The 13,398-nt window shown below is 39.6% G+C and overlaps 1 protein-coding gene across 2 annotated transcripts in view; it reads left to right on the top strand.

Moving 5' to 3' along the window:
* kcnh6a (potassium voltage-gated channel, subfamily H (eag-related), member 6a) overlaps window positions 1-13,398 on the top strand; it is a 32,087-nt gene that overhangs the window by 10,858 nt on the left and 7,831 nt on the right. For both annotated transcript variants that reach the window (XM_014971077.2, XM_014971079.2), the window contains 4 exons: window positions 637-839; window positions 9,557-9,979; window positions 11,370-11,796; window positions 12,594-12,793. In XM_014971077.2, coding sequence (XP_014826563.2) covers window positions 637-839; window positions 9,557-9,979; window positions 11,370-11,796; window positions 12,594-12,793 — 1,253 coding nt within the window. The remainder of the gene's footprint in view (window positions 1-636; window positions 840-9,556; window positions 9,980-11,369; window positions 11,797-12,593; window positions 12,794-13,398) is intronic.

Consider the following 13,398-nt stretch of genomic DNA (forward strand, 5'->3'; position numbering starts at 1 on the left):
ATTCCTTAATGTTTATGAAAAAGTTTTAGTTCCATCGGCAGATTATTTCTCATGTTACAAGTGAAATCATGTGCCAGAGGAACTTGTACTTTTTTCATGAATATTAAGGAATTCCTGACTTAAAACAAGCTGTTTCATCTTGCTAAAAAAGTTTGTTTTGTCTTATTTCAAATGTACTAAGATATTTGCACTAAACTCGACCACAAATACTTTTGTGTTTTTGCATTAAAGTGTTTTGTTGTTTACTTACTGTTGAGAAACCACCTGCTGGATTCTAAAAAACACTTGTTGCATTTTTGTTGATTGTACAGGAGGCTCCACTTCTGCTTTTTAAAGATGTACAGTTGTATAACTGAGTATCTGTTTGTATGTAATTAGAGTAGATGTTGAGTTGGGGAGCAGTTTATTTGGATTTAAAGTGACAGGAGGCCCTGAAACTGAGCAGACTAAAATCTCATTATCTCAGGATGATTTTGTGCAAAAAATGCAATGAGCATGTTTCGTGTGGCCCATGAACGTTTCCTAACCTGTTAAGGAAGCATAATAGGTCAAAGTATTATTGATAAAAATAAATGACATTACCTTTCATAGTTTTATTTCTGTGTCGTCTTTGCTGATGTTTGCTTCTCGCTGCAGACCTGAAGCCCAGCGCTTTGAACTCCACCTCCGACTCAGATCTTATCAGACACAGAACCATCGGACGCATCCCGCAGGTCACCCTCACCTTCGGCTCAGACCGACTCAGACCGCCCTCGCCTACTGAGATTGAAATCATTGCGCCCAGCAAGGTCAAAGACCGAACCCAGAACGTCACTGAAAAGGTCACTCAGGTCACGCAGGTGAGATCTTTCTTCTTCTTTTTGTTTGGAGTCGCCGCAGAAAAGGAGAACTGATATGTTTTTGTTTCTTGTTGATCATTGAAATAAATGTCAACTAATTTAGTAATCGATTAATTGTTAACTGGAGGATTTGCTGAAAGAACAACACAGTAGTAATTAAATAAAAGAAATATAAAAAAATGTAAAAATACAAAGAAAATATTTGTCTGTAAATGTGTCCTATCTTGAACTCTTCTTGAAAGAGCTGAGCTGAGCATTACATATGTTAACTTTAGAAGTATTTTTGTGGCGGCAGATGCATTTTTTTCCTGAGTTCACTAAAGAAGAGCTGTTATTACATTTTAATTAATTAAATGTTTAGTTTATTTAAACAATGACTTGAATTATTTGCCTATTTGCATATTTTGATGAAATTTTAATGTATAAAGAGACTTAAATGGTTAAATGAAAAATCTGCAGAATGTGTCTGTCTTAAAATCTGATTAATCGATTAATCACCAGAATAACAGTAATAATTGATTACTATAATAATTGTTAGTTGGAGCTCTGGTTGCTGTATTGATCTATTTTTGTCCAAAGATTTTTAGCTGTTCAGAAACTGATTATCTTTTCAAATTTGGTTCTTTTTAGTTTTTCCAAAGAGCATTTTCTGTTGACAGTCATATTCTTCAGTTTCACTTTGGTTTGTTAAATAATAATAATCTCTGCTGATGATTAGTTGGGACTTTTTGTCTATAAATGGCATATTCCTCTGGTTTCCTGAACATACCCAAAGACATCTGCAGTCACAGGGTAAACGTGTGAAATAATCATCTCACCTGAGGTGTAACTACATTAATGTTCTCTCCATGAACAAATTCAGCTTCTTGTTATCACTCCAAGCTGTGCTGATGCACACCTTTCCTGACAACACAGGAAGTGCAACACTGAGAAAAAAAAAAACTAAAATATGAGTAAAGAAAACTGTTAAATCTGATTTAAAGTGGAACTACTAATAAATGAGCAGAACCTTCACTTTTTTCTGCTGTAGCCACAGACAAATTGAGGTTCTGTTTAGGATCACTGGGTTTCAGCTGCATCTAAAAGCAACCGAAGTGTTTCAAAATAAAACACTCTGACCTTTTTTGGCAGTAAATACATTTTTTTGGAGTCTGGAAAACAAGCAGTTTAATAAAACCTCCTGAATGTAACTTCACAAATCAGCAGGCACTGACCCTCACCTAGTAACCCCAGAGAAGCCCTGCCCGTTACCTAGCAACAGCAGCGGAATTCCTCCCGTTGCCTAGCAACCCAAGTTGAGCTCCAGCACGTTTGGTCAGCTGGTTATACTGCTGTATGAGCTGTACAATGGCTGCTGGAACAGACAAGTGTTTTGCTGTTGACTTAACCATCCAGAACCCCCTTTTTGTATTTATGTTGGATGTACAGGAGGCTCCACTTCTGCTTTTCAAACATGAATAGTTATATAATTGCACATCTGTTTGCAGCCATATTCATGGGCGAGAGTAAATGTTAAGTTACTTAATTAATGAGATTAAAATCTCATTAACTAAGAGTTATTTTGTGTAAAAAATGTGACAAACATCTTTTGTGTAGCTCAGGGGTCCCCAAACTACGGCCTACGGGCCGGATCCGGCCCGCCTCCACATTTAGTCCGGCCCCCTGAACAATACCAGCATTCAGATTTTTTTTTCATTTATTGTATTTTCCAGTTTATATGTGTATTTTTCTTCAACCACCAAGGGGCTCTGTAGCAGGAAGTGTGTCCTGTAAACTGTGGGGCGCATTGCTGCCATCTGTTGGACTTTTAGGGAACTGTTTGACTTTTATGTTATTTAATCAGTACGGTTGTTTGCTAGCGGTAGAACAGATGAACACACGTGTCTGTTATGAACGCCGCATTCCAGGTCGAGTTCTTCGAAGCAATGACTGTAAGTAGCAGCTTATACTTCAAAACGAGCCTTTATGTTAACATATGAGAAATTAATATATTATAGTTACTTTCCCTCAATGAAATATATACTAGTTAGTCCCAGTGACCGTTTCACTCATGGGTTATGCCCATGTGCTTTCTGGGTAAAAATCAATCGAGAAACGACCCCTCCCCCCCGTCAACAATCTCCGGCCCCCCACCAGGGAAGGGAAAAGTTATGTGGCCCTCACAGGAAAAAGTTTGGGGACCACTGGTGTAGCTCATAAACTGTTCAGGGAAGCATAACAGGCGACATTTCTAGTTCCATGAAGGTAAATTGCTGGAAAATTCCAACAGTAACCGCTAAGGTCTTGAAAATCTGTTAGTGCCAAAAAACAGAATTAAGTTGCCCTGTCTAAAATTTTTAATTCAACCCAAATTATGTATACCTGGCTGGTTGTGCAGAAGGCTCTACTTCTGCTTTTCAAACATGTCCGGTTGTGTAATTGTGCATCTGTCTGCAGCCATTTTCACGTCAGTGTAAACATTGAGTAGGGGGCGTGGTCAGCAGTAGCTAATTTGGATTTAAAGTGACAGGAGGCCCTAAAACGTCTCATTCTGAACTGAGCAGAATAAAATCTCACTATATAAGAGTGATTTTATCTAAATAAAAATGTAATGAACATGTTTTGTATCGCTCATAAATCTGTCCTAACTTGATCCAGGTCACCTTTACAAATCTTTCATTTTGATTTTTTACTTTTATATCTATTGGATAATTGAGTTCTCAAGGCGTTTCAGCTCCGGAGCTATTTTTTCCTCCTCTTGTAATCTCAAAGAATCCACCTGCTGATCATAAACTGCTCATAAATTTGCATCCCATTTGCACTTTGATGTCACCATATGCGCCTGAGTTGCGGGTGAGCGCTGCTGCTGCCGCAGCGATGGCAGTGAGATCTCACGTCCTCACCCAGAGTGTGATATTGACAGCCGGCTCTGACTCACTGCAACAAGGATGCAATGTGGCTGTGGAAAAAGTGACAGCACAAACAGAAGGTCTCCTCAAAGGCTTGGCAGAGAGTTCGACTCGTTATCTCCACTCCGCTAACGTCCTGATTAAGAAGTGTTTCTCTGCTGTTCGCTGGGCTCAGCGGTGCCTGTTTGTCTGGTTTGTCTTGTGGGCTGTTGAAATGTTTATTACATCAAAATGTCGCTTGCCGACAGACCAAACACCGACTTCCTGAAGCTTCATTCTCCTTAGGAAGAAATATATTCCATCAGGGTGGTAGTTTTTAGAAAACACTTGAAAAAACAAAAAATGTAATCAAATATTTTTGCCTAGTTCCAAGTGAAAATATATTAGTAACCTTGAAGTAAGACTTTAAGTAAATAATTCCTCTAATATTGATTTAAAAAAAAACCCAGTTAAAGTCCCCTGGCAGATTATTTCACCTATAATGAGACATGTACTAGTACTTTTCCATAACTATTAAGGAATTATTTACTTACAATAAGCTGCTGTATTTAGCTGAAAAGTTGCTTGTAAGTTAGTTTTGTGTTATTTCAAGTGTACTAAGATGTTTATATTAGAAGATTCTGTTTTTGCTTTGAACTACTGAACTATTTGCACTACTAATGAATAGTTTTATAGGTTGTGTGTTTACTTGGTAAGATTTTATGTTTTTGCAGTGTATATTTGAAGAACCCCTTAAAATCAGTACATAATTTAACTTTATGAATTTATATCAGAACTTTTAATTCATGGGAATGAAGATTACACTGGTATATAGTATGAATAAACACAAATATAGTTTTTTTTCTTGCTATTACAGCAATTAAACTCTTCTCAGGAATAATAACCAGGTTTTCACTGCAAAAACACAAAATTTCAAAGTATTTGCTCTAGTTTCTTGTGCAAATATCTTTACATTTGATAAAATTAACAAACAAGTAACTTTTTATGAATATGTAGGAGCTTGTTTTGAGTTAATGATTCCCTAATACTGAGGGAAAAAGTACTAGCTTCACCGATAGATTATTTCACTTTTAACATGGACAAAAAGTGGAATAATCTGTAAGTAATGTTGGTTTTTCATCAATATTGAGGGATTATATTTTTGAAAAGTTACTTGTGAATCAGGTTTGTATTATTTCATGTACTAAATTATTTACACTAGAAATGAGGTAAAAATACTTGGTAAGATTTTGTGTTTTTGTAGTGTACCACTGGACACTTCTCATATAGATTATTTGTTTAACTAGATACCAGTTTGTTGCGTCAAATTAAATATCTGAATCTGAATTTTTAACAAATACAACAGATTTTCTGTTTTCCTTAAAAGTGTCTTCACGTTCCTGTTGTTTTCTTCAGTTGCTCATCGGCTGCCCACAGATTTTAGCAACGCTGGAGAAAAAAAGTTTCTTCAGCCATTATGTGGCAGTTTCTTACAGAAAGCTCTTGCATCAGGTGTGTTTCAGTGGCAGGAAGCCGTTCAGGATGGGTGCTGAGTCTGTGAGGCTGCATGTGGAGAGTGGGAGGGTGAGCGGGGCTCACAGACTGTCTGTGGGAGTAAAACGGGGTCCTGGTGAGATGCAGTTATGAAAGCGAGGGAGAAAAAAGAGAAACGGGCCGCCGCTGTGCGGCTATCGAGCGGCATTCAGAGGCTTGATGCTGCCGTTGACCTTGGCCTCTGCAGCTAATGGAAATGGAGGTCAGCGGGTGTTTGTGCAAAGCTGCACCCCAGAAGCAGCCTTCGTGTTTTTTACAATGTTGTTTTTATGAATTTCCAGAGAAAGGTTGAGTCTGAGTTGGTTGAGTCTGAGTTATAAATAAAAATAGAAACGGTTTTTGGTTAGATTTCAAAGGTGAAAGGATTGGATTATTTTTTTTCTACTTTTAGCTTTTTTTTTATCACCTTTCTGCTCTTACTTGTGTTTTTGTTTCATAATTATTTTTTTCTGATTGGATTTTGACTTGACACCTTCCCAAAAAAAAGAAAGAGAAGTGAAAGTGATCATTGATCTTTGTCCGTATTGATTTGTCTGTGCAGATAACACAGTGTGACTGATTGAGCTTCAGCTCGTTAAAGACGAGTTAAGAGAAAGCCAAGCGTGTGTGTGTGTGTGTGTGTGTGTGTGTGTGTGTGTGTGTGTGTGTGTGTGTGTGTGTGTGTGTGTGTGTGTGTGTGTGTGTGTGTGTGTGTGTGTGTGTGTGTGTGTGAGAGAGAAATCCGTGTTTTTATGGCACCCTCTGGCTTTAAACAGGGTTGCAACAGTGCAAGAGTGCAATTAGGAGAAATCGGTATTATAAATTGATTTGGATTTTTATATTACCATTTCTGTCTGTGATGTTCTTTGTTGTTTTACTTCTAAAACACTCTTAATGATGAGATTATGTTATAAAAAGCCTGACTGCTGCTTACAGAGCAGGAGAATGATGTGATTTCCACATTTAAACAATGCTAGATCTCAGTTTTTTAAGATGGGATGCTTTCTTATTGTTCAGTTTAAAGTCATATTTGATTTTAATCATTTTATTCTGAAATCTTAAGAATAATTGTCCAGGTTTCTAGACTGCAAAATCACAAAATCTTCATGTATTTTTAGTCCACTTTCTGCAGAAAATGTCTTAACACACTTGAAATAAGAATAAACCAATTTATGAGTAACTTTTCAGCAAGAAATATAAGCTTGATTACTTGATTTTAAAAAGTACTTGTTCCACTTATAAAGACATTTTACTTTTTCTAGTCAATCTTAAGAAATCAATCTCTTAACAAAAGCTCCTATATCTTGCAGAAAAGTTACTTACAAGTTAATTTTTCCTTACTTCAAGTGTAATAAGATATTTGCAGTATAATCCAGACAAAAATGTTGTGTTTTTGCAGTGTACTTTGTTGTGTTTTAAAATATTACAGATTCAAATGTTAACTGCATATTATGGTATTTTCCTGTTCTACTTTCTAATAAGTGAAATAATTTACTTTTTCATCAATATCAAGGCGTTATTTACTTAAAACAAGCTCCTATCTCTTGCCTAGAATTCATTTTAAGTAAGTTTTGTCTTATTTTAAGTGTACTACAATGTTTTCAGTAGAAACTAGACAAAAATACTTGGTTATATTTTGTGTTTTTGCAGTGTGGATGGCATTTAAAAATGGCCAGAAGGCATGTCACTGTTACACATAACCTTGTTTCTGGGTTATTTAACTGTAACAGCCAGCTATTGATGTTTTATTGATCGCAGCACAATACATAAAAAAAAAAAAAATCCCTCATGTAAATATTTATATAGTTATTTCCCAGGCAGATCGTAAAACAGAAAGGTTCGCTCGCTGAGGAGGACTTGTTGGTTTTTAGTCCAGTTATCGGTTTTTAAACGCCAGCGGGATTCAGGGAGTCGGTGGATGATTTTTTTATGCAGAACGCGGATCTCTGGTCGAGGGCAGGGCTCTGAACGGGGAGGAAGAGCGAGGCAACAGAGAGGAGTCAGACACAAACACGCGAACACAGAACTTCCTACCGCTCTCTTTTCAAAAACATCTTCTTAGTTTTCTCCTTTCTTTCCTTTCTGGTGAGCGCCATCATGAGCTTTAAGCAGAAACTTCAACCTGTGAGTACTTTTTTAGGGTTTTACCTTCGCTAGCTCCAAACTCCTGTTTGATTGTTGCCATTTCTTCTGTGTGCTGTTCTTGTTTGCCTTCTCGGTGACCTTCCCTAACGCAGTCAGTGTCGAATTTTACAGCTCGATTCTGTTCAAATAGGTTTTTGTAAACACTGTTGACAGAATTTGCAGCTTATTTACTTTAAATTCACTTAAAAAAGATGAACCGACCAAATACGTTGGTCATAATTTCACTCAGAATTTGAGTTTTATCCTAAATTATGTCTGTATATCTTCTAAAAACGACACAGGTTGGATATTCCACTGAATAGATTTATAAACTTTGCTTAAGCTAACATGCTGCGTTGCATGCAAACCTGTTCCCAGCTCTCCATTATGAAACAGAGTGGTGCACAAAGTCAATAGCATAAAATTTTTTGGATGAGTGAACCTTTCCTCGCGTGTTTATATTGTCATCAGAGTGAGCGCTCATGTTGCATGTGAGGATCTCTGCCTTTTCCCACTGGATTTGTGTAAAGATTTATGGAGCTGGAGAAAAGAAAGCAACTCTCTCTTTAATAATAGACTACTGATTATTCCCTGCCAGGGCCTTGCTTTACTTCTCCTCCGATTTTTTTCTTTCTGCCTAATATGGCCAAGTACATATTTAGAGACCTTTCTGCATGTACTTAGCCTTGAGAAGCTATTTGCTTTACTATTTCTGGTTGTTTTCATTTTAACTGGCAGAGAAAGATTTATTTATTTATTTTGAACATGTACTGAAAAGTGTGGTGTGCATGTGTATTCACCCCCATGTAAGTTGAAACCTCTAAATAAAATCCAGTGTAAAACAGTAAAGGTATAATATTTCTATGCAGTTTAGTCCAGGTGTAAAGTGCCCAGAAAAACAAATAAAAAAATATTTTTTCACACTGTGTCATATTTTTTTTCACGTTTTGTTTTTAAAAAATGAAGTTAGAAATGACAAAAAAGTGTTTAGCTGTGAGAATTTTTTGTTCACTTATGAGAATATAATATAAATAATTTTTGCAAGCCACGGCAAAGTGCAGTTAGATGATACTTGTCCCAAAACATTTGGTGAAACTGGGTTAAAGAGTCTGCAGCTGCGCTCGTTGCACAAATCCAGCTGTTTCTGCTGCTAATTATCCTCGCCTGAACGAAGACGAGAGAAACGGTGCATCAACAAGAAGCTTTTCTCATCTGCACTGATAATCTCCAAAGAACCCCAACTTCACTGTTTTCATGAAGCAACTAATCTCAGCTCTCCATGTGGGAACACAGTCGATACCAGCACTTACCCGGGTCCACGATTGACCAGAACGCTGGCTGGAGCTGTCACATGTCCGGCACCAGAACGGGGAGGGAGGGTTAAAACGTTGCACTCAGGCAGGTGAGGGAACACTTTGGGGACTGATTTCTGCAGGAAGGCGATGCAGGTTTGTTCCTGTTGTCAGCGGCAGGATGAGAACCGGGCCGCCAAGGATCTCGTTGTCGTACCGGTCAGTTGGATCTCACTCACTCCCGACTGACTGTGTTATCAAAGGGAACCTATTATGCAAAAGCCACATTTTGCATAACAGGTCAACCTCCGCGGAGCTCCAGCCTGTTGCCTAGCAGCCCCAGCGGAGCTCCAGAACTTCTGGTACAGCTGGTTTTACCGCTGTACAACGGCTGCTGGAAAAGACAAACGTTCTGTTGTTGACTTACCGTTTAAAAAACGGTTGTTGCATTTTTATTGGTCGTGCAAGAGGCTCCACTTCTGCTTTTCAAAGATGTTCGTTCGGTTGTATAGTTGTGCATCTGTTTGCAGCCATTTTCACATGCGTGTAAAAGTTGAGTTGGGGGCCGTGGCCAGCTGCAGCTTATTGGGACTTAAAGAGACAAGAGGCCCTAAAACAGCTCATCCTGAAAGGAGCTCGAAACAGGCAGAACTGAGCAAATTTAGATATTATTTTAAGAATGTCAAAGAAGGATTTTGTGCAAAAAAAGTTGAATAGTCCAAGAAGAGGAAGCCTAGTAAATCACCCTTAAAGAGATATCATGTGATACAACCGGTGCTGTTTGCTTGTATCTTTTCTTCTTAATTCTTATTAACTAGAAACCCTTTAAATGATCTGCCTCAATCAAAAACTTTGAACTGTGACGAAACAGTCAATAAATGGATAAAAACGTCTGTTTTAGGTGTTGTCCCTCGGCGCCGACGTGCTGCCTGAGTACAAGCTCCAGGCCCCACGCATCCACAAGTGGACGATCCTCCACTACAGCCCCTTCAAGGCCGTCTGGGACTGGGTCATCCTGCTGCTGGTCATCTACACGGCCATCTTCACCCCCTACTCTGCCGCCTTCCTTCTCAACGAGGCGGAAGATGACGGAGGCTCCTGCGGCTACACCTGCAACCCGCTGAACGTGGTGGACCTCGTGGTGGACGTCATGTTCATCGTGGACATCCTCATCAACTTCAGGACCACCTACGTCAACAGCAACGACGAGGTGGTCAGCCACCCGGGGCGCATCGCGCAGCACTACTTCAAGGGCTGGTTCCTGATCGATATAGTCGCCGCCATCCCGTTCGATCTGCTCATATCGCGCTCTGGGTCACAAGAGGTGAGAGGAAACTACTTTACCTGGCAGCCATTTTTGTTGGCTGTGTAGTTTCTAGCACTCCACCCACTCCGCTAAGACGGACGTCAAAACAACCGATTCGCTTGTAAAACTTGCTGGTTTCCTAATATCGCTTTATTTAGTTGATTTCACTTTAAATATGATCAAGGAAACAAATAAAGGATGCAAAACAAAATTGTCATTTTAATGTTTAATTCAATCCGTAGAGACTCACACAGAGAGAGAAACAGCAGTTAGATAATTTTATTGGACCGAGAATTTGGCGCTCGGACACCGGCGGAAGACGTGTGTGCTGAGAATCGCAGCGAGCTTGAATGATCGGCTCGAACGAAGCTCGGGTAGGTCTTCCCCCGGGCCCGGTCACTGGTGGTGGAGCGGAGCTGGAGAGAGGAGTCTTCAGGGGACCTGGAGGCGTCTGGGAGGCTGGTGGTGGAAACGGGGAGGAGGTGGGTTGAAGCACAACTGAAGCGGGTGGATCTGTGGTTGCTTCGTCTTTTGAAGGAGCTCTTGCCAGGTGATTGGATCGAGGTAGAGAGGGGGTGCGTCCTGATTGGCTGGGGTGAAGGCGTGGTGATAGGTGATGCCGGAAGAGTCTTCCAGGTTGAATTTCCGCCTAGGGCTTCATCTTTAAATGAGGAAAGACCGTCAACAATAACTCGGTGTATTCGCAGATTTGCAGCGAACATTTTATATAAGATGAGAAAATTAATGTTCATATAGTTTATAAGTCTGATTAGTAAGATGCAATGAAATATCGCATTATGGAAAAGGTGTGTCTAACCGTCAGTAACCATGGAGACAGTGCCGTCATGTAGCCTAGCATTTATGGAAAAACTGGTTAGCATCTCGGCTTCTGTACGTTTTTAATGCTGCTCCGGTTTAAGGGGAAACGCTGTTCTGTTCAATACTCACGTCCCTCACTTCCGACATCCATCACGGCGCCTCGAATGATTAAGTGACGTCGTTGCAAAGTTGAAGAAGTTAAAACATTCATAGACGACTGGTTCATTCAGACCAGCCTTGTTTATGACGCTTTTATCAAACTACTTTGTTTGCCTATAAGTCTGGTTGGTGTTTAACATTTTGCTATGTTTGTGCAGTAAAAATTGTGCTGCTTTTGCTTTAAAAATATTGATAATGACCTCTGGGAATGTTTTTTCTTATTAGCATCTTTGATATAATAGTAACACAAATAAAAATCTTTTAGCACAAAAGTTTAACACCAATTTTATTAGATTTGAAAAATATTCATTTGTGGCCTTTTTTTTTATTTGAGCACCTTCCTCTTCAACATGTAACGTTTACGATGCTAATAGGCGTCTGTTAGCAAAGCAGCTTGCTTTAACGCTGACATGACCTCTCACCCCTGCAGACGGAGCCGCAGACCCAAACTACTCTGATTGGGCTTCTGAAGACGGCCAGACTGCTGAGGCTGGTGCGAGTTGCCAGGAAGTTAGATCGCTACTCCGAGTACGGAGCGGCGGTTCTGTTCCTCCTCATGTGTACGTTCGCGCTCATCGCCCACTGGCTGGCCTGCATCTGGTACGCCATCGGCAACGTGGAGCGCACCGGCTCTGAACGCATTGGCGGCATGAAGATCGGCTGGCTGGACAACCTGGCCGACCAGATAGGGAAACACTATAACAGCAGCGACAGGAGCTCCGGCCCGTCCATTCAGGACAAGTACGTTACGGCGTTATATTTCACCTTCAGCAGCCTGACCAGCGTGGGCTTCGGCAACGTCTCGCCCAACACCAACCCGGAGAAGATCTTCTCCATCTGCGTCATGCTCATCGGCTGTGAGTAAAGTGGAAACATTTATTTTAGAAAAACAAACAGCTGAGAGAACATTTACTCAATTACATTTACCTGAGTAACTTTGTTGAAAAAAATTATTTTTAGGAGTATTTTTACTTGAGTAATTTTATTTTGAAGTATTTCTACTCTTGTATTTTCTACCTACTGAATGAAAAACAAACTTGTTTTAACCAAAGATTCACCTTTTCGAACTCAGTACTTTCTTCTAAGTTTTTTGGCGGAAATTTACTACATCAAAAAACAAATGTTTTGTTTTTGACTTACCATCCAGAAACCACTTGCTGCATTCTTGCTGGTTGTGCAGGAGACTCCACTTCTGCTTTTCACAGATTCACGGTTGTAAAGCTGCACATGTGTTTGCAACCATTTCCAAGTGTGAGTGTAAACGTTGAGTTAGGGGGCGTAACCAACCTGAGCAGACTAAACTCTCATGAGTTAAGAATGATTTTGTGTAAAAAACGTGCTGAACGTGATTTGTGTAGACCATATTTCGATCCTAACCTGTTCAGGAAAGCATCATGCATCACATTTATAGTTCTATTAAGGTAATTTGCTGGAAATTTCCAAAAGTATCTGTTAAAGTCCTGACTGTGTTATGTGACAATTTTAAACCAACCCAAATTTCATGTCTTCCTTTTTATACCTAAAGGTTTTCTAGATTAGCGGTGCTTCTGGCCTCCTGAAAAACATTCTCAGACATTTTAGCAGATTTTTAACAGGACTGACACCAGATGGCATTTATTTTGATCATCTACAAACAAAGGATTTCGCCTTTCAGCTCTGATGTACGCCAGCATCTTTGGGAACGTATCGGCTATCATTCAGCGGCTGTACTCTGGCACGGCCCGGTACCACACTCAGATGCTGCGGGTCAAAGAGTTCATCCGCTTCCACCAGATCCCAGGAGGCCTCAGACAGAGACTGGAGGAGTATTTCCAGCACGCCTGGTCCTACACCAACGGCATCGACATGAACGCTGTGAGTGATTTTAAAGCCCCAAAAACCCGTTACAGCCTCATATCAGAGCAGAGCTCAGGGTTTAGCAGTAACTTCATGAATTGTTATTAATATATGTGAAGTATGCAATCCTTTTTTGTAAAAATATTCACCAATCATTTTGGTTTTCAAACAGTTTATCTAGTGTGATAAAGTTAAATTTTACAAAGTACTTTGTTTGTTGGTGTTTGTTGAATTGGAGAACCTTTTATTTTGTACACTGCTTCACCTGAAGGGGATGTTTTATTGTGTGTTTTTTTTTTTTACTTTTCAATATACAAGTCAAAAAGAAGAAAAAAATGTAAAATAAAAACACGCCACTCGTGAAAAAAACAAGACAGCAATTTAAATTTAAATTAAAGGCAAAAACACAAAGTTTCCCTTGGAAGCAGTAGCACATATAAGGACATGTTTTGGTAAAAATGATGCGTCACATTTCCGTCTGTTGGAGCTCCTGCTTTCCTTGGAGTGATTTTTACGGTTCATCTGCTGCATTAACTTTGACACAGGGAGTTTGAAATGTTCTGTTTTGACCCAGTTCTCCGGTGTTTGTTCTTTGCATCAGGAATGTTCCTTATAACTTCACC

Source organism: Poecilia mexicana, unplaced genomic scaffold (assembly GCF_051168715.1).
Source record: "Poecilia mexicana isolate PSO_F unplaced genomic scaffold, ASM5116871v1 scaffold_8, whole genome shotgun sequence".
In the NCBI taxonomy this organism is placed as follows: domain Eukaryota; kingdom Metazoa; phylum Chordata; class Actinopteri; order Cyprinodontiformes; family Poeciliidae; genus Poecilia; species Poecilia mexicana.